This window comes from Leptodactylus fuscus, chromosome 1 (assembly GCF_031893055.1).
Source record: "Leptodactylus fuscus isolate aLepFus1 chromosome 1, aLepFus1.hap2, whole genome shotgun sequence".
NCBI classification, from domain to species: domain Eukaryota; kingdom Metazoa; phylum Chordata; class Amphibia; order Anura; family Leptodactylidae; genus Leptodactylus; species Leptodactylus fuscus.
Genome location: NC_134265.1, coordinates 72,591,591 through 72,612,294, shown reverse-complemented (window position 1 = coordinate 72,612,294; position 20,704 = coordinate 72,591,591). Strand labels below are relative to the sequence as shown.

The window sequence follows — 20,704 nt, the reverse complement described above, 5'->3', positions numbered from 1 at the left end:
ACCTGGAGTCAACTGGAGAAGACCCGTTCCTCCAACTGGCGCAAGCTGATGGCAATATACCGCGCCCTCCTGGCCCTTGCCCCTTATCTAAAGGGAATGGCGGTGAGAGTGAGAACAGACAACCTGACGGCGGTTCACTATGTCAACAAACAAGGGGGAACCAGATCCCCCTCACTCATGGAGGTGACAGACCGCATTTTCACCTGGGCAGAAGACAATATATCCCAGTTGCCAGCAGTTCACATCAGAGGTCAGCTCAACATCCTAGCGGATCAACTGAGCAGAGGCCTAGCGATGAGAGGCGAATGGTCGTTGGATCCAGGCATATTCCATCATCTTACCGAGAGATGGGGTCTCCCTGAGGTGGACCTGATGGCCACCCAATACAATGCCAAGGTGGAGGTATTTTGCTCCCTCTACCGGCAGGACAATCCCTTGGCAATAGATGCCCTGTCAATACCGTGGAGGTTCAAACTAGTTTACGTTTTTCCTCCAATTCCAATGATTCCGAAGGTATTGGTGAAACTCAGGCAGGACCAGATGTCGGCAATTGTGATCATGCCATTCTGGCCAAAAAGGGCATGGTTTACCCACCTCATGTCAATGAGTCGAGGGACCTACTGGAGGCTTCCACGAGTCCACAAACTGGTAACTCTAAACGGTCAGCTCTGCCAGGACCTGGACAGGTTCAGCCTCACTGCCTGGAGGTTAACCGCACCGTATGTGGGAGACAGAGGATTATCCCAGGCCGTCCTTAGGACGCTGGCCAGTTCAAGAGCAAACTCTATCAACCAAAGGATTTCACGGATTTATCAGGAATTGTGCATGAATAGCCAGGCCGATAGTTCGGCTATTGAAACAGTTCTGGAATTTCTGCAGGGTGGCCTGGACAAGGGATTAATGCCGGCCACCTTAAAGGTACATGTCTCGGCACTGTCTGCTCATTTAGGGACTCGGTTGTCTCAGAATCCTCTGGTTAAACAATTTTTGAAAGGGGCCTCTAGGCTCCGCCCTCCAGTGCAACCGCCGGTCCCGCAGTGGGACTTAGCTTCGGTACTTCAGGGACTGTGTGAACCACCCTTCGAACCCTTGTCTGAGGCAGACTTAAAATACCTCACACTTAAGGTAACATTTTTATTGGCTATAACATCCTCCAAAAGGGTTGGAGAGCTACAGGCTCTATCAGCTTCGGAGCCTTATATTCAATTTTTTTTCCCAACAGGGTTCAACTGCGGTTTGTCCGTGGGTTCCTACCCAAGGTTCCCACTCCTGGCAATATAAACCAGGTGATATCCCTACCCTCCTTTTTTCCTTCCCCTACCTCAGAACAGGAGGAGAAGTTGCATAGCTTGGACCTGGTGAGGGCCTTGCATATATATTTGGAGCGGACAAACCCCTTTCGGAAGTCAGAGAATTTACTTATAAACATATTTGGTCACAACAAGGGTAACAAGGCATCCAAAGTTACCCTGTCCAAGTGAATAAAGGAGGCCATTCTGGGCTCCTTGCAAGCTGAGGGCTTGCCCGTTCCAGAGTGTCTGCAGGCCCATGCTACCAGGGCCGTATCTGCCTCCTGCGCAGAAAGGCAATCCCTCTCGGTGGACCAAATATGTAGTGCAGCTTCCTGGAGCTCTCGTTTGCCAAGCACTATAGGCTTGGCTGGCGCACCTCCGATGCAGTGGCCTTTGGTCAGACCGTCCTGGCCGCAGCCTGCTAGGGTCACCCTCCCTAGTGGGGTACTTTCTTGCTAGATCCCCATATTGTGCCGCTGTTTGGTGTAGGGGGAACAAAAGATTATGAAGATAATCTGTTTTCCCTTAGCCCAAACATGCATATTGAAGCCCCATGTACATGCCTCAGGGCAGCGATAATGACTCATACTATATTAGTTTAATAATTTTTGAGACAAGCTGAAGACCATTTTTAGATTAATTAAAAAATATCTATATTTTAGTGCCCATTTTTTTGGACGTCTTTTTGTTAACATGAAACTGGATTAAAAAATAGGTTACTTTCAGACACTTTTCTAAATCCATGGTGTATTGCAATTTCCTTCTGCTTTTATAAAACTTCTTCCCTCTTAACACATTTGCAGGGAAATTTTCACATCCTAAATGTAAAAGCAAAAGATTGAAGCAGCACTTCAATGTAGAAAATAAAGTGGAGAAGTCTTTAATTCGCCCACACATCTATCTCTATGGGATCCTTCGGATATTGTCACTCCTTAGGGAGAGACCACCATATAGGTGTGTGGAGACTTGTTAAGCCTTTAGCACTCCACTTTGCAAGGAACTATGGGAAGAATATGCAAATCCGCCTTCCATGATGTAATTAGGAAGACAGTTGCTGCCTCATTGTTGCAAACCAATAGAGGGCGCTCACTGGAATGTGCAAGCCTGTCTTAAGACAGGATTCCAGTGAAATAACCCAATAATGGCTGCTCCCTTTAGCCTCATGCCCGACCTTCCAAGAGGCCTTTGTTTAGCGATGACGCTGGGATTATTACCAGGTTATAGTCTCTCAATCGAGGACAGCTGTTTCGATCTGGTTGGATCTCATCAGCCCGATGTAGAGAGGACTATAACCTGGTAGAGGTGAGAGGCTTAGACAGGGTTCGGGGGATATTGTCACTCCTTAGGGAGAGACCACCATATAGGTGTGTGGAGACTTGTTAAGCCTTTAGCACTCCACTTTGCAAGGAACTATGGGAAGAATATGCAAATCCGCCTTCCATGATGTAATTAGGAAGACAGTTGCTGCCTCATTGTTGCAAACCAATAGAGGGCGCTCACTGGAATGTGTAAGCCTGTCTTAAGACAGGATTCCAGTGAAATAACCCAATAATGGCTGCTCCCTTTAGCCTCATGCCCGACCTTCCAAGAGGCCTTTGTTTAGCAATGACGCTGGGATTATTACCAGGTTATAGTCTCTCAATCGAGGACAGCTGTTTCGATCTGGTTGGATCTCATCAGCCCGATGTAGAGAGGACTATAACCTGGTAGAGGTGAGAGGCTTAGACAGGGTTCGGGGGATATTGTCACTCCTTAGGGAGAGACCACCATATAGGTGTGTGGAGACTTGTTAAGCCTTTAGCACTCCACTTTGCAAGGAACTATGGGAAGAATATGCAAATATGCAAATACCAGGTTATAGTCCTCTCTACATCGGGCTGATGAGATCCAACCAGATCGAAACAGCTGTCCTCGATTGAGAGACTATAACCTGGTAATAATCCCAGCGTCATTGCTAAACAAAGGCCTCTTGGAAGGTCGGGCATGAGGCTAAAGGGAGCAGCCATTATTGGGTTATTTCACTGGAATCCTGTCTTAAGACAGGCTTGCACATTCCAGTGAGCGCCCTCTATTGGTTTGCAACAATGAGGCAGCAACTGTCTTCCTAATTACATCATGGAAGGCGGATTTGCATATTCTTCCTATGGGATCCTTCTCAAGCTGTTCCAATCTTTTGCTGTTAGTGGACCCGTGGTCAGAATCTGGAGGTTTGCACCATATTTTTATCTAGTGGTGCTGATATCTTGGATCTGAGACTTATATATATGACTTTAGTATGAGCTAGAGTTCTAGGGTGTATACCATATTATGTGTATATCAGGTAAACAATGTCATAATGCCAACATGGTGCAACTGCTCTACTGCACAACCCAGCTTGTAGAATCTATGCCAAGGTCTATAGAAGCCATTATTTATGCAAAAAGGACTAAACTTTTGTAAATGTGACATTTCTACATGTATTTATTAGAAAATGCCTGCCTAGCATTGAATATAAACACTATACAATTTTTCTTGCCATTGTTATTAGCTCAACATTACCTTAAAAACTTTCAGACAAGCATAATAAGTAGGAATGCCACTTTCCTAAATATGATGAGAAAGTCTAATTTGCCTCGGGCACACTGTGCTATGCTAGTCTGAGATTTTATTGTTTTTATGTCTCTCAAGTGCCACGAGCAATGAATCTATATTAATTTAGGAGGTTCCTTTGCAATGAGAATTGCTGGCACTAACTATTGTTAATAATTGATCTAGCTGTTGGTTATAAATCCAAGCCTGCCAACAAAAAGACAGCATTGTTTCATGGGCAAGTACAATAGGATTGTGCAGGCATTAAGTAGTTCAATATGTGTAACGTTGCAACAACTGCTTTGCCTTTGGAATAAGTTGCACACATTTGTAGTACATGGCTTCACTGTACAAGTTCCCTGTCTATGCTTAAACCACAAACCAGTATTGTACACAGAAAAGAGAGCGCTTCATAGCAAACAAGTCCACGTTATAATCTTACATTTTGTCGTTCAAGACATTGAAATTGGTATTTGCTTCTACATCCAATCCCTATGACCCTTGAAGGATTGTAATATTGATGAGATACCCTAAGGATAGATCATCAATATCAGATTTATGTGAGGTCTGAAACCTAGGATCCCCAGCGATCAGCTATTTGAAGAGACTGCGGTGTTCAGGTAAGTGCTGAAGCTTTTTCACTAAATACTAGGCACAGCACTGTACATTGCTCATGCCCATTCACTTGAATGTGGCTGAGCTGCAAACAGACCATGTGATAAACAATCATATCGATACTGGGTTGTGAAGGATAGCCAGAAGGGCCAGCTCTGTCATGGGGAGCCCCATGGACCCACGTGGTGGGTCACAGAAGAATACTGTTCGTGGTGAGCTCCATGCTGAAGAACAACTCCCATCCCATGCATGAGACTATGACAAACTTCGCAGTACTGTCTGTGACCAACACCCCAAGTGTGAGAAGGAGCGTTATTGGAGGTCTTTCCTCCCAACTGCAGTCAGGCTGTATAATCAACACCAGGCTAAGTGAAGATCACTCTGCACAGAGAACTAAATGATTCTGAAGTTTTCTTCCTAGTTGCTATGACTCCTAGTATCTTTACCTATCTGCTATGAGCTTGTATGTGTTCTTTCTTGTAATATATTATTGTATTATCCATGCTGCTATAACACACCAAGTTTCCCCATGGTGGGACTATTAAAGGATTATCTTATCTTATTATGTCTGAGCAGGGCGATGAAGGATCTAATGGGGTTTTGAGCTGGACAGTAGTTAGAAGGAGGTGTTGTAATGTACATATGAATATACGATCAATGGTCTCAATGAAGGAGAGGTGGTCACTATACCGCCAGAATAAGTTTACATTAATCCAGAAGGGGTGTAGTTCATAACAAAAACGTGTAGGATAAACTATTAGAAGCCCCTCCCCCACCCAAAGTCAGGTTCAGCTCCTGTATACAAGATCACTTTTTTTTTCTAAATGTCTATTTCCCGATTGTCGATTTTTAATCGTTTTGAGTAGGTTTACATGACTATGGGGCGGCCGCCTTGCCTGAGCTTCTCCACTGCTCTAACAGAATTTATTGATATGCTTTACAATATAGTCACGGCCATAGGCAGTTGAGTTACTTGAGGTGTAAATGGAGAATTTTGGAAAAAGAAAAATATTGGAAAATTTAAATAAAAAATTAAGAAGTTTCTCATCCTAAAGATTTTTTTTTAAAGGCCATTTTTGGTATCAAATTCCCTTTAACTTAAACGGGGGAGTGTTATGAGCATGCTTTACAACACGTTCAGTAAGGATGGGGGCCCATGTGGTGTAAATGATGTGACTTGCCCACAACAGAAAAAAAAAAACATGGCGTTTTACAGTAACAGAAAAGTGGGTGCGATTCTAGCCAATCCAATACCCACTTTGTGGTACAATATACACAGAGAACACACTGCGATTTCCAAAACCGCATGGGTTTGGAAATCGCAGCATGTCAGTTTTACCTACAGAAACACTTTGGTTTTCCTTATCGGTATAATTGCACAGAAAGTTTTCAGAGGTTCCCTCTGCGGACTTTCTGCTTCAAAGTGCTGCAGAAAGAACCGCGATGCGTTGCCACCATGGTTTTTCCCACAGCCCACTACATGGTGCCTTAGCTTAATGGTACAAAATATTTAGGGAGGTGAAAGGAGAGCAGTTCTCCATCACCTATTGTCAACCATGGAAAGAAGAAGGGGGGAGGGGGTGAAGGTGTCCTGCATGTATTTGGACCACCCCATGAAAAAGATGATTATAGAAAGAACAATGAGATAAATGAACTAAGTTATACTGAATCTTTTCCTACAGAACTATATATCTTATCAGCTCCTCCTGCCATATAACAAAGCCCCTTTAAAGAACCAATTTGATTGAATATTTCAGAATGTATTTTTCATATGGTCATAGAATCCCTATAAGGGTCCACTGTGATCAGGTTATTTCAGAATCCATTTGTATCCTGATAGGACATAGCAAATTAAATTTAAAAAAAAACAAACAAAAAAACTGCAAAAAGTTTGTGTTCTTATACCAACAGGCTTCTGATTGGGGCCATAATCTTCACAAGTAAACGCAAGACTTCTAGGCTTCATTATTGGTCAGAGAAGAACCTAAAAACATCACTGCCTATTATAATGCAGCCGGAATATCAGGGGGACTTAATTAAAAAGCCATGTTCATAGGACATTCAACATAACATAAGCTGCTATTTTATGCTAATGAATTTACAGGCCAAATTAGACAAGAAGAAAGCCTGAATTGTGCACATTAATGAGCTCCGTGTCACCAGCAATGTTAGTCTTCAGCACAAGATAATAGAACATTTTACAGCAAGTTCTCACTTTATAAATGCCGTATGTTGTAAGCAAGCGCAGACTAATAAATGTCCACTAAACATCGGACGCTTATACTGCTGACACCATGACTATGTTATACAAGAATCTCCCAAAGACTGTATAGTAGGGTGATAAATTATATATCTGAAAATACAGAAGAGACTTGAAGAAAGTGCAAAAAAATTGTTTTCAAAAGATAACAACTAAAGGTTATAGTAATTCTAGCAAATACAGGAGATACAGTTTAGCAAGTACAAGGGCACCATAACATTTGTCCGAAATGCATTAGAATTGTAATGTTTTTACCCAGTGGTTCTTAACCAGGGTTCAATCGAACCCTAGGCCCTATGCACAGTTCATTTTGTGTATCAGTAAAAAAAACCAAAAAAAAACCAAAACATATACCTATGTCTTGAATTTGGAAAAAAAAAAATCATATTTGATTTATCACTAAAGAAGGGTTCGGTGAATGTGTATATGAACTGGTGGGATCGGTGCCTCAAACAAGGTTAAGAACCACTGAATTAGAGGATGATCTGTTGATGTTTATTTGTGTATTATAATCTTAAAGGCGTTTTCTGGGCAATTTTTTTTTTTTTTTAATTTTTTAAATGTCTATTGGTGCTATTAATGGGTTAATAAATGTGTCTATATACTTTTTAGTGTGTTTTGAATGATTTCTGGGTGTCTATGGGCCCCTAGTGTCTCCTATTTTTGTTTACATCCTTCTGCTCCCTGCTATGTAACTTCCTAACCCCTCTTCCATACAACCCCTCGCCATTTTACATACTTATCCTCCATGGCTTCTACCTAGGAGAGCCTCTTCTCCTCCTGTACTGTGTACGTGCTCCGTTTTCACCGTCACCTCTACTGCATATGCGTAAACAAACAGTAGAGTTGATTTACTGGCAGCAGTTTGTGCACCCTACCAGTACATTTATTTTTTTTTAATGTAGATTGTGAGCCCCACATAGAGCTCAGAATATACATTTTTCCCTATCAGCATGTCTTTGGAATATGGGATGGAAATCCATGCAAACACGGGGAGAACATACAAACTCCTTGCAGATGTTTTTTTGCCCTTGGTGGGATTTGAACACCAGGACTCCAGCGCTGCAAGACTGCAGTGCTAACCACTGAGCGGGCCCCCCCCCCCCTACTGGGTGCAGTAGTTGCTGGGTGATGGGGAAGGGGAGGGGGTGTTTTGGTTGTCTGTCTGCCCCTTCCCTGAGCTTGAGGACTGGGTTTTTTTTTCCCCCACTTGGAATTCAGCCTGGCTGAATAGAGGGTATCTGCAGTGCTCCTATTAACCCCTTCCTGACGGACCAGGAGCACTGCAGATCCCCTATATTCAGTAGACCGGGCACTTTCAGACACAGGGATACCTATTGTGTATGTGTTTTACAGTAATTTTCTACTTTTACATGTATTCTAGGGAAAGGAGTGATTTAGAACTTTTATTTACTTTATAGCTTTTTTTTCCCCACTATTTTATGGGAGATTCTATACATTAATATTGCGGCTGGTCATAGACCTCACCCCCCCTCCCAAAAAAAAATAAAATATATAACTGTGCTGAAAAATTCGGCTTATACTCGAGTATATACTGCTTCTATACTTGCTTAGCAAGTTTTTTTTTATTTTCCTTCCTTATTCCTAAGCAGGTGGTGTTGAGTTTTGTTTCAGATGCTCCTAACCCAACAGAAATATTAGAAGATTATTCTGCACAGAGTTTTGGACTTGTAGATGGTCACAGAATTTCCCTCTTTTTCTCAAAGGCTTATGTGTTGCTTACAGGCTTAAAATCATTGTGTCCTTGCGGTAAGGAAACTCATCTTTCCATGTTTAAGAAAACACATGCTTTTAGAAAGCAGCCAACATGAACAAGCTTAGTGGAAGGACAGAACAGCAGTCAGAATTTTTTTAGATTGTCATCTATTGCGGTGGGATTTCAAGCAATGACAGTGTAGATAAAAGGGTTTTGACTTCAGAGTAGGCAATAAATGTGCTATTGCTTAGACTTTACTGATCATGAGAATGGGGTTGCTGACTGTCCTCCAATTCTTTCTCATGACATGACCTAGACTTAAAGGGGCTGTCCGAGATAACAATATTTAAACCAAAGTTAAACACCCTTCCCCTGCCTAACTTCTAACTTTACTTTAACAAAAATTTATATTTACCCTGATCACCAGGGCACAGGCATATTCTGGAACTTCGGCTTTACTAAACAGGCACCGGCAGACTTCAAGAGGAGAAGGACCCGGCCCCCAGCACCACAGCCGGAGTGTCAGCTGGCACTCCAGCTCTGTTGTGCAGGCAGACATCGAGAGGATAAAAATCTGGCTGCACAGAAGGTAGTGATCTTCCATGCACAGAAGATCCAGATAGGAATGCAAGTATGATGGGGTGAGCTGAGTTAGTTAGTTAGGAAGGGCGAGTAGTAGCTAGGGAAAGAGGGAGGGGGTGTGAGGGAGTGACCGGGGGATGGAGATTGAGTTAGAAACTCAGAAAGAAATCACTCAAAACATTGCTAGAATGGTATTTGGATCTACCGTACATACTCAAGTATAAGCTGAGTTTTTCAGCACAGTTTTTGTGCTGAAAAAGTGTGCCTCAGCTTATACTCGCGTCAATACGGTAATTGAAAAAGTCACATAACTGGTCCGCAGTGAAAGACATCTGTGGGAGGCCACTGGAGCAGCGATAGGTGACTGGTGAGGCAGCGCTACCTCCAGGACCGCCCCAAGATGTTTCCAGAACATCTTCTCTGCCTTGGAAACATCTTAAGGCAGCCCTGGAGACCGCGCTGCCTCACCAAGCACCTATCAGCAGCAGTGCTGTTCCAGTGGTCTCCCACAGATGTCTTTTACTGCAGACCAGTGAAATTACCACTCGAGTCAATACAGTAATTGACTCAACCGTATTGACTCGCTGCAGCAGGCCTCCGCTCCAGTCCCGGCCCCCTCCCCCCGGCTACAACACACGGCGGGTGATGTGGCCATGTTAGATCAGGTCCGCATCGGCGTATGTCAACGTCTTACTGCGTCTCAACACAGGCGGCGTCATCACGCCCCCTACAGTGAGATGCAGGATCAGCCGCAGAAGACAAGCAGCCACGGGAGAAGATGAGCAGTGGCGGCAGCAGCAGCGCGAGGTCAGTAAGTATGAGAACTTAATGTTTGTTTGTCCCGGGGCCTGCTCACTGTCGTCACCTTATACTATAGGACACGGAGGCCGGCAGTAAATAGGCCCGAGCCCCAGCTGCGATCCCACTGCCGCTATTATTATACTCGGGGGTCTGAAAAGATAGGTATAATAATCAGAGCCCCAGGGGAGGTGAGAGAAAACAAACAAGTTTTACTCACCTCTCCGGGATCCGATGCTAATCCTAGCCGGCTTCAGGCCTATATGGTAATATCCCAATGTCACGTGGTCTGGGATATTACCATATAGGCCCAAAGCCTGTGGTGGTAGTAATAGCCTGTTACTGTTAGCACAGGCTTTGGGCCTGTACGGCAGCAGGGTGCTACTGCTACCATAAGGCTTTGGGCCTGTATGATAATGCCCCAGACATCTGGCATATCTTTGTAAATGGTCTTCATTCAAACGTAATATCTCACTCTGATAAATAAAGACTAGCACATATATTCAGTATCCATACAATAAGTAGCTAAGGTATTACTTAGATATTCTTAGTAGAAACACTATTTTTCAGTGCCTAGCTCAGCCATATTAGTACATATTACAGATATTCTAAAATGTCTGTCCTGGTGACAGACTGCAAAGACCAATTTATAACACAACTAAAGTCATTATTTTGGCACCAGATGGTCTGACATCTGGCAAAAATAGTCCGAAACTCAATTTGTGATCTAATTGTCCAATTGTAATAAAACACCAGGAACAATTTTAAAACCATTTTAAAAAGACATCGAGTGACTCCTGAAGGACATTCAGGAAAGTAACAAACCACATTTTTTTCTACTTCTTTTTAATCAGACATTAACATGATTTTCCAAAAAAATATCTGGTATCTTACAGCAATTTGTTTAAAGGAGTTGTCAGAGAGGTTTGAAGGAAAAAAAAAAAAAAAAGGTTACCATTCCAACACTTTTTGGGTCTCCTGTTGCTCTCTATTCTTGTCAATCTTGATATGCAGGAAGAATTGTTTGACCAGTCTCTGCCTGAGGCAGGTTACCGATATGATCAGTGATTTATTGTGCAACCATTTACTGGATATTGAGAAGACTTAGATGGTCCATCCTGCTTCCCCCCCCCCCCCAAAAAAAAAAAAGAACCAAACAAAAAAATTCATCTGCGCGCGCTGGGCCGCTTAGATTTTGCCAATTGCTGTTGTGGATGATCCGCCTGCTCCCACATCTCGGCTCTGCTACATGGCAGCATATGCGCAGCATACTCCGTTGTATGTACATCTCTGCATATGGAGAGCGTACTCAGCTGTGCTACAGCGCCACCTAAACTCTGCTACATCTGGCCATTTGGATTATAGGGGTGTTCTTACGTCAGTGTCTGAGCAGCTTCTGTGGTGGAAATGGTTGAATGAATGTTGCAGAAATTTGCCACATCGCTGCATATGCATAGGATTAATATTGTATAATTAGATACATAGTTTGTTTCATCCAAGAAAAAGGAGCTTGCATGTTCCAGCAACCAGACAAGCTGTAAAGTAAAATAAAACTTAACTTTTAATTAAATACCTGGATAATGTTCCCTCAATAAGCAAGTGCAATCGCTTACGCATTTTGAGGATATGATACTTTTTACTTTTTTTGGTAGAGTTGGAAGGGACCTCAAGGGCCATCGGGTCCAACCCCCTGCGAGTGCAGGTCTTCCTAAATCATCCCAGCTATATGTTTATCCAGATTCCGCTTGAAGATTTCCATTGATGGAGCGCCCACCACCTCCCGTGGCAGCCTATTCCACTCTCTCACTACCCTCACTGTCAGAAAGTTTTTCCTAATGTCTAATCTGTATCTCTGATCTTAGTCATAGCATCCTCCTCCCCTCCTGTACTAAAAGTTAACTTTTACTTTACTCTATAGCCTGTGTGTTTGCTGGAACACGCAAGCACCTGTTTTCTTGAATTTGTCTTCACCTCGTGCCAAGGAGGTTAGAGTACGTGTATCAGGAGCCGTAAGTGGACTTTTCCAGAAATATAAAATAATAAAAAAAAATAAATAAAATATATATATATATATATATATATATATATATATATATATATATATATATATATATATATATATATAGAGCTTTTTTTGTTTTTTTCTCGTATGGTTTGCTGCATACCTACCTTCATGGAAATTCAATCGTGTTTTTTTTTTTTTTTTAAATAAATGAATTAGGGATCCTTTGACTGGCCATGGTTGTCAGTTATTTATTAAGGCAATGGAGCAAGAGTCAGGCTGTGGAAAAGCATAAAAGTCAATGGTTTGCCCCCACAAACTTCACCGCCCTAGCCTGCGACATAACTTATGTGTTATGCCTGTAAAACTGGCATTAAGTATACATATTTTCTTCGATACATGAATATCTGAATCAATCCCATTCAAAATCTGTGAGTATAAATAAATGACAATAGAGATTTATTAAAGGCAATTTTAATTTTACATCTCCCAATTTAAATGTAAAAATCATTAGAGAAAATATCAAAAGTTTTTAATCAATTCAATCTCAAGAAACAAAGAGTGAAAGTATACAATCAGACAATACAGCATGAGGAGGAAATCATTGAAGAAAACTGAACATTCTTAATACTTTATTTGTGAGAATAAAAATGTCAGAATGACACAGGATAGATTTGATTCTAGTAAGGAGGAAACAAAATCATTTGCTCATTTGTAAGGATTTCAATACATTATAGATTTGCAATGAAATTTGGAATACTGCGCCCCATTACCAAATCAACCCAATACTACCAAGTATATCTTTATAAATTCCTTTGCAAGAGACAGGCTGACTTCTCTACAGCCATAATGGAAAGTATATCAATGCATTGCTTAGCCCCGATTTTAGACCATCACACATGGAAGTAGCCATTTGTGGGTGAATCAATATTTTTTTTTTATATTATACAATATATCATAATTAGGTTATCTCTGAATATTGACATATCCCACAATATAACTCTGTCACTGTTATATGACAGACATACTTCAAGCTTAGCATACTTCAAGTATAGCTAAGAACAGGTCTTAAATAGTCTTTTGCCATAAAACTGAAATTGAATTAAGAATCTGAAATATCCACAAAAATACTATGAAACAATCAGACTGGGAATAAAATGTTTGAGAACTTTGTGGCAAATGCAAATCAAACTTAGAAAACGGCTCAAAACATCACCGGCATCGATAAGCCCTGAATGCGTTTCCTTCTTGGAGGAGACAATGTTTGTTTTTGGCACACCAGGAAGAGTACTGGTACCAGAAGGATTATTATTTTCATGTGATGCATTCATTAATATTTTTGTATAACTAATCAGTAGACACCATGATGATGATTTAACAACCCTGACGGAGCCTTAATGGTAATAACTCTGGGAGGAAGGGGGGGGGGGGTGTCTCAGGGTCACTGGTTCGGGATGGGCAACTTTTTGTATTAATAATTTGCCATTATTTGTTAGATGTATGGTGATATTGTGATCACAGTCACCGTTTATTTTTTACAATGGTGGTATGCTCCAATATATTATAAATCGGAACAAAGATTAATTCCTTAAGCTTTCACTAGATGACACATCAATACATTTCATGAAGGTTACCAAGTGATTTGCCGAATAACGTAAAACTTCCTTGGCTGAACAGTTGGTAATTGTGAATTCTGAAACAAATGGAGATCTGTCTGTTTATCAGAAAGGTATTTATACATTCAGCAAACCACAGGGTTCACGGTAACACAGGCACACATTCAGTCTACAAAAAGACTCTTCAGAGCACTGCTGGCGGATGTGGATTATGCCAAACAAAAAGTACATAATCAAGTTCAAATAGAAAGTAACCCCTCGAAAACAATGCAACTGTCAATAAAAAATTTAAGAAGTGTAAAAAAATAAGGCACATTTTTTTTGCTTCGATATGTTCATTTAGGAAGAAGACATCTGGATTCTGTGATTATCGAAATCACCTCCACGTTGAAAAGCAATGGAATAATTGCACATAACCCAAAACGATGTGTAATAAAAATTATCTCTTGACACTTAACCAAGCGCGTTCCCACATTCAATGGAATACAACGGAAAATGAAAAACGCTGGATGATGCACGCCATTTGTATGCATGTATAAGCACATTGGAGAAATATTTTATAGAACATACTGGTGAGAATTCTTAAATTGGAGAAGATCTTTTTGCCTTCAGATGACACATATCCAAGGACAGTAACTAAAGACTGTTATAGTCTATATCATTATTACCAACATACACACAGAAGTCTTATAAAGTGGATCGATCACACTGCGTTCTGAAGGGCAGTCTCATTTAAAGACTTACATGTTTCTCTGCATGCATATTTAAAGGAGGTTGTCCTGAACTGGAAAAACATGGCTACTTTCTCCAGAAACATCACTACTGACTGTGGGTTGTGCCTGGTGTCACAGCTAAGCGCCAATTTGCCCAAAACCAATGGATGGGTGAGCCACCAATGTTGAAAAAAGTAGCCAGGTTCCCTTAATACTGGATGACTACTTTAAGCTCTTCAATGACTTGGTGCAACTCCTTTCTGAACTCACAGGTTCAGAATGAGCATGGAGTTCAAGCAATAAATTATATGTCATACAAAATCCTTTCCCCCCAAAACTGTATGTTACTCTACTGGGCTCCTTCTCCAACATACAACCAACACAATGTGACAGATCCACCTTAGATGGCCATAGACTTAATACTGATGGCAGATCCTATAGATTTTGATTGGATCCCATACAGTGCCATTTCTGATGGAATTTCTCTTGACAATTTCTGTTTCCTCAGAAGATAAGTGGCACCAAGTATTTGGCAACAGCTTATTCTACTCCAAAAGTTAAAACAATCATCCATTTTCTGCCGATCCAAATGTGCCAGTTTAAGGGCACGGGGACAGAATAGGGTCCAGCAGAGAGGTGTCTTTAGCCAATGGCCAGCTTTAGTCACTGACAAAATGTCTATAAAACATAGCAGCAGAACAAATGCAGAAAGACAAAAATACTAAGCATAGAAAACTAAATCAACCAAATATTTTTCCTTTCACCATAGAACATAAAGGCTTCATTATATTATGCTTCACATTAAATGTACTTTGATGACCAGTCCTCTAATTCAGACTTAGACTATAACATAGAAAAAAAAAAAAAAAAAAGTTTGAGGCTTATTTGAAGGTATATATAAAAAAAAAAAAAAGCCAAAAATGAGCTGAAACTCCTGGCAACCAAGTCAGACTAATCAATGCGAGACAATCTTGGCTGCGACAGGATCCAGAACATTTCCACCTTTCATGTTACATAAGCCCCTTGACTTGTCAATCGTCATCGGTATTTGGCACCAGCTACAAATCAAGTGCTTAATAAGGATCACATTTTGTAAAGCATGTCTTTAACTTAGACAAGAAAGCAAATTATTCATCCATTAAACCTGAGAATACAGAAATGATGCTTTACTCAAATTCTACGGAAGATGAAGGAGCATGGCTTCCATTGGAGGTGTTGTCAAGAGAAAACGCTGAAAGCAAATCCTCACAGTGTCCAGATGTTGATGGAACAATGTGCTTCTTTATTGCATGTAAAACACAGGAAATGGAGTTGTCACATGTAGCAACATTCACCTCAGTTTTATTCGGAACGTGCTAATGTCCATGGGGCTCAACTGGATTGCACTTAAGTTAAGAGTGTCCGATGAGGAGTGCATTAAGGATAGTGAGGATGATTTTAGACTCTCAACTTTGAATCCTCTAAAAAGTTCGTGAACCTGTAGCTACAAAAACATAAAAATAAAAAAAGTTACATTTAGAATGATACAGTCCGCACAAGTTATACTTTTTAAATTTGGATAAAAGTTTTATCAGAACTAGAAACACTTGAGGTGGTTATAGAAAATTTCTTATACCACGAAGACCTATTTAGTGGACACACTTAACTCCTTCCGTTACTGGAACGAGACTACTAAAGTGTTCATTAACCAAGGTGGTGGTGGGTGTCACGGCTTCACTTTTTAAAATTTTGCATATTACCATCTACATCCATAAAAAAATAAATAAATAAAACCGATCCTTTGTCACACTGTAACGTTAAATTCTGTCTGATCACAACCCCTCTGATTTGTTAAGGGCTGTGTTAGCGCTAATAGCCAAAGTCTTTTCTTATGGCCGCTTACACAATAAGCTGGTGTAACGCCCGATGGCAGAGCACACTGTGCATGCCTAGAAGATTGAAACTCAAGATGGAAGAAGACAAAGGGATAAGGCGTTCCAGAAAAAGATGGAGGCATCGCTGGAGATTCTCTCGCAGCATTGGGGATGCCCCCAGTGCTGTTTGAGCGCTGAGGACCGCCCCGAGTGCTGCAACAGAACTCATTTGCATACCAAAGAAAACCCAGATTTCTACAGAACGGTGGCGCGGAGAAGAATAGCCTTTCTTCAGGCTATTCCTACATGTTATTCAGAAAAAAAGGGTATCCAATGATAAGATCACTTTAAAGGGGCTCTATCACTAGGAAAAGTCATTTTAACTAATCACATCCTTGCAATGCCTTTAGAAAGTCTATTCCACACCATAACTTTAGTACGTAGATTGCCTCAGTGGTTTCTGAATAAGTCCATTTTTATTCATATGCTAATTAGACTGGTGCACAATACATCGTGCACACCTCTCTCTGTTGTTTTCTATGGGAGGGTGCTGCTGATGATGATGATGAGGACTCAGCTTCCTGTTTGTTCACACACATAGGAGATAATAGGAGAGAGGAGGCTGCTGGGAACTTCCTGTGTTGGCTGGAGGCTCATTAGCATATGAATAAAAATGGACTTATTCAGAAACTGCTGAGGCAATTTACATACTAAAGGTATGTGTGGAATAGCATTTCTAAAGCCTATGCAAGGATGTGATTAGATAAAAATGACTTTTCCCAGTGATCGAGCCCCTTTAAAGAGGACCTTTCATCAGATCGGGCACATGCAGTTTTATATACTGCTGGAAAGCTGACAGTGCGCTGAATTCAGCACACTATCGGCTTTCCCGATCTGTGGCCGGTGTAAAGCGCTATCGGTCCCGGTACCGTAGGGCTTTACAGTCAGAAGGGCGTTTCTGTCAGCCAGGGACCCCCTTCTGCCCAGCAGTGCCTATCGCGCTGTACAGTCTGAGCGGGGAGGAACGCCCCCTCCCGCTCCTGATAATACTCGTCTATGGACGAGCACTGTGAGCAGAAGGAGGGGGCGTTCCTCCCCGCTCACACAGTACAGCGGGATAGGCGATGCTGGGCAGAAGGGCGTCCCTGGCTGACTGTCAGAAACGCTGTTCTGAATTCAGCGCACTGTCAGCTTTCCAGCAGTATATAGAACTGCCTGTGCCCAATCTGATGAAAGGCCCTCTTTAACAAAAGCTATATCAAAACATTGGTACCCTAAAATGCTTTCAAATATGAGGACAACTCATCACGCAAAGAATAAGCCTTCACATAGCCACAACGATAAAAAAATAAAAAATAAAGAGTTATGAATTTTGGAAGGCAGAGAAGGAAAATATGAAAAGTCACACTAACATCTAGACTACTTTGTGCCCTTAAAGAGTTAACATCCAAATTCACCTTCCTAATGTGATATTATACATTCCCTAATGGTATATAGTATATACTGTATACAATCCCACACTGTTCAAGTATTATGCATCCAGTGCATTCTATAAATATTCATGCACAACATAGAAATAAACTATTCTCTAGGCATCAGTATTACAAATGTTTTTCCACCTACAGATTCTAAATTATATGTGCCATCTTGCAAATTTCTTTAGGTGTTTTTCAGCTTTCTTGTATGACTTTCAGACTTTATATCAATGTAATTTATTGTTGCCATTCCCAACTGTAACAAAATGTTCCTTCCAGATACAACTGTATCTCAAGATGTTCCATGCCACTGCCCAAGGGAAAGGAACATAAATAGGTCTTGTCATGTGACAGCCCTTTAAAAGCTTAAGCCCAGAAAACCATAAGGTTTGGACAATCAGCAGATTGCAGCTCATGTGGATCTACCATACTCAATATATTGTGCCCAGCTATGCCTGAAAGGGCATCATATGTATTCACATATGCCAGCAATAAACCAGAAGAGCTTATGTAAAGATGTAATGGTCATTCGCCTTTTCTTATTACCATACCTTTCCCTGAGATGTAGAACAGAATAGCCCAAGGTCTTTGTTTGCAAACTTGCAGTCAAATCCTTTCCTGTGAAGAATGAGAGCTGCCTCTTCTGAAGGTCCCACCTTAAAGGAAACACAAAGTAAGCAATAAATGAGAAGTACCGTTATATAGAGAGAGATAAGCAAAATAAAGCAGCGATAATAGTGTCAGGCAATGACATCTGTGACCCACTTAGGCAAAAATGTACAACCCTTTTAAAGTTTAAGTCAGCTGGGGGCAGTGAAAAAAAAATAAAATAAATAAAAATACTCACCTGTCCCTGTTTCTTCACTGCCCTCCCACACCTCCCGGTTCATCTGCATATATATTTTATATATATAAGTGGAGACTAACATAACAATTTAACATACAACAATTGACCTCCCTCAAAAGGAAGACTTTACAAAGCTAACTGCAAGCAGTACACGTGGGATATACATTTGGGATTTCTTTAGTCTGGGCTGATAGTGCTTGCTTATTCTGTAGGCAGTTTCTCACGTGCTGCTTAGGTGGATACATTTCTAGTAAGTGAATTTTCCTGAAGCTGCAGTATGTATTCTGTTCCAGATTCTCCTGGCAGCCCTTGCTCCAAGACACCGGTACCATGGTGGTTCCTCGCCATCATTGAGATCCTTTGTGAGAACCGCATACAATGGGCCACAGGACATGGACTTTAAGTTCTAGAGACTCAAGTAAAACTCTTGATATTTATTGCATTTGCTCACCAAATATGAAAGATCTCAACACACAATGTCAGTATACTGTGCAATAAAGATTAGAGATGAGTGAACACTGTTCGGATCAGCCGATCCGAACAGCACGCTCCCATAGAAATGAATGGAAGCAGGGGCCACACGGTGGCTCAGTGGTTAGCACTGCAGCCTTGCAGTGCTGGAGTCCTGGTGTTCAAATCCCGCCAAGGGCATAAAACCATCTGCAAGGAGTTTGTATGTTCTCCCCGTGTTTGCATGGATTTCCATCCCATATTCCAAAGACATGCTGATGGGGAAAAAATGTGCATTGTGAGCTCTATGTGGGGCTCACAATCTACATTTAAAAAAAAAAAAAAAAAAGAAATGAATGGAAGCACCTGTGACGCTGACTTTGCCGGCGGCCGGCCGGCGTCACAGGTGCTTCTATTTATTTCTATGGGAGCGTGCTGTTCGGATCAGCTGATCCGAACAGTGTTCGCTCATCTCTAATAAAGATGTATCATGCTACTGTATAACTCGCTCACCGTAATACAATAATACACAATGTCTTTATGGGAGCACATACTTCTATTTTTTTTTTTCAAGTGAACTAATATTTATAGTCTTCATTTATCCTAGACTTATTAGCTCTAGATTTGTTACTACATCCAGAATAGTTAATATACAGTTTGGTGATAAAGGTGAATACAGAGGTCAGTATGTCATCATTGGTGTCTGTAATGGCAGGCTTCTTTTCACACAAATAATGCTCAACAAATGAAAAATAATGTTACTAGTGGAACTGCTGTCTTTAGCTCCGATAAGAAGCAGATGTAATGGGGCAGGGGGAGGGGGTGGAGGTCACCAAATGATTGTACATGATACTTTTCTGTAAAGACTGGTAGAAAACTTTTATATCAGTCTGTATTACATCAATAGCCTGTTTGAAGGGCTCTCACAATGTGCCAGGAAGCAAAAGGAAGTCTATAGCAGGTGCCCAATTTTGGCCATTAACACAAGATACAAGATAGCCAAAATGGTCAATTTTGGCCATTACGATAGACCACTATTTAATACTTTAACTTGAAAAATCTTCTCACTGAAGTAACTTCATGGGACTATAAAGTAAATATATTGTACAGTGGTCCCACAAGTTAAAATAGTCTGAGGTTACGATGGTCTTTTCTGGACCACTACATCTTGAAGCCAGTCCCAATATGCAGCACTTAGCTGGAGATTCTCTTTGATCAGTATGAGTATTTCACCGCTAAAACCCCTATTTTAGTGAATTGCATGCACAGACTGACTGACTAGCAGCGCCTCTCTTCCGTATCGTGCGGTACTACATGTTCTGTACTTTACCCGTTTATTTGGACACCAGATAAGAGCAGCTCCATGTTAGGGAGCGTTCACACTACCGTCGGTGTCCGACAGGTAGTGTCCGCTCCTAGTGTCCGCTCAAAATCTGGCACGGACATTAGGAGCGGACACTAGCTGTGTCCGTGACACCTGTCATTCACTTAAATGGGCATCGGTTGCGTTCTTTTGCACTCCGTGCCCGTCCTTCCCTGTCTGCAAGTGAAGATGTCCGACTTCTCAAGCGGACAGAAGAACCCTACATGTCGGGTTTTTCTGTCCGCTTGAGAACTCGGACATCTTCACTTGCGGACAGGAAAGGAAGGGCACGGAGTGCAAAAGAACGCAACTGATGCCCATTTAAGTGAATGACAGGTGTCACGGACACAGCTAGTATCCGCTCCTAATGTCCGTGCCAGATTTTGAGCGGACACTAGGAGCGGACACTACCTGTCGGAAACCAACGGTAGTGTGAACGCCCCCTTATTTTTGGTTGTACTTTCAGAACCTTGACGATGCTCTTGGCACCATAACAGAACGTGATCTACAGCATTCAGCATCTATTTCTGACCATTAGGTTTAAGGATTTGTT

General features: G+C 41.5%; 1 protein-coding gene across 1 annotated transcript in view; it reads right to left on the bottom strand.

The window, feature by feature from the left end:
* Nucleotides 1–12,354: 12,354 nt before the first annotated feature.
* MAN2A1 (mannosidase alpha class 2A member 1) overlaps nt 12,355–20,704 on the bottom strand; it is a 97,751-nt gene continuing 89,401 nt past the window's right edge. Inside the window, exons 21-22 of the mRNA XM_075272002.1 lie at nt 18,043–18,147; nt 12,355–15,646 (exon numbers count right to left, since the gene is read on the bottom strand). Coding sequence (XP_075128103.1) covers nt 15,494–15,646; nt 18,043–18,147 — 258 coding nt within the window. The 3' untranslated portion in view covers nt 12,355–15,493. The remainder of the gene's footprint in view (nt 15,647–18,042; nt 18,148–20,704) is intronic.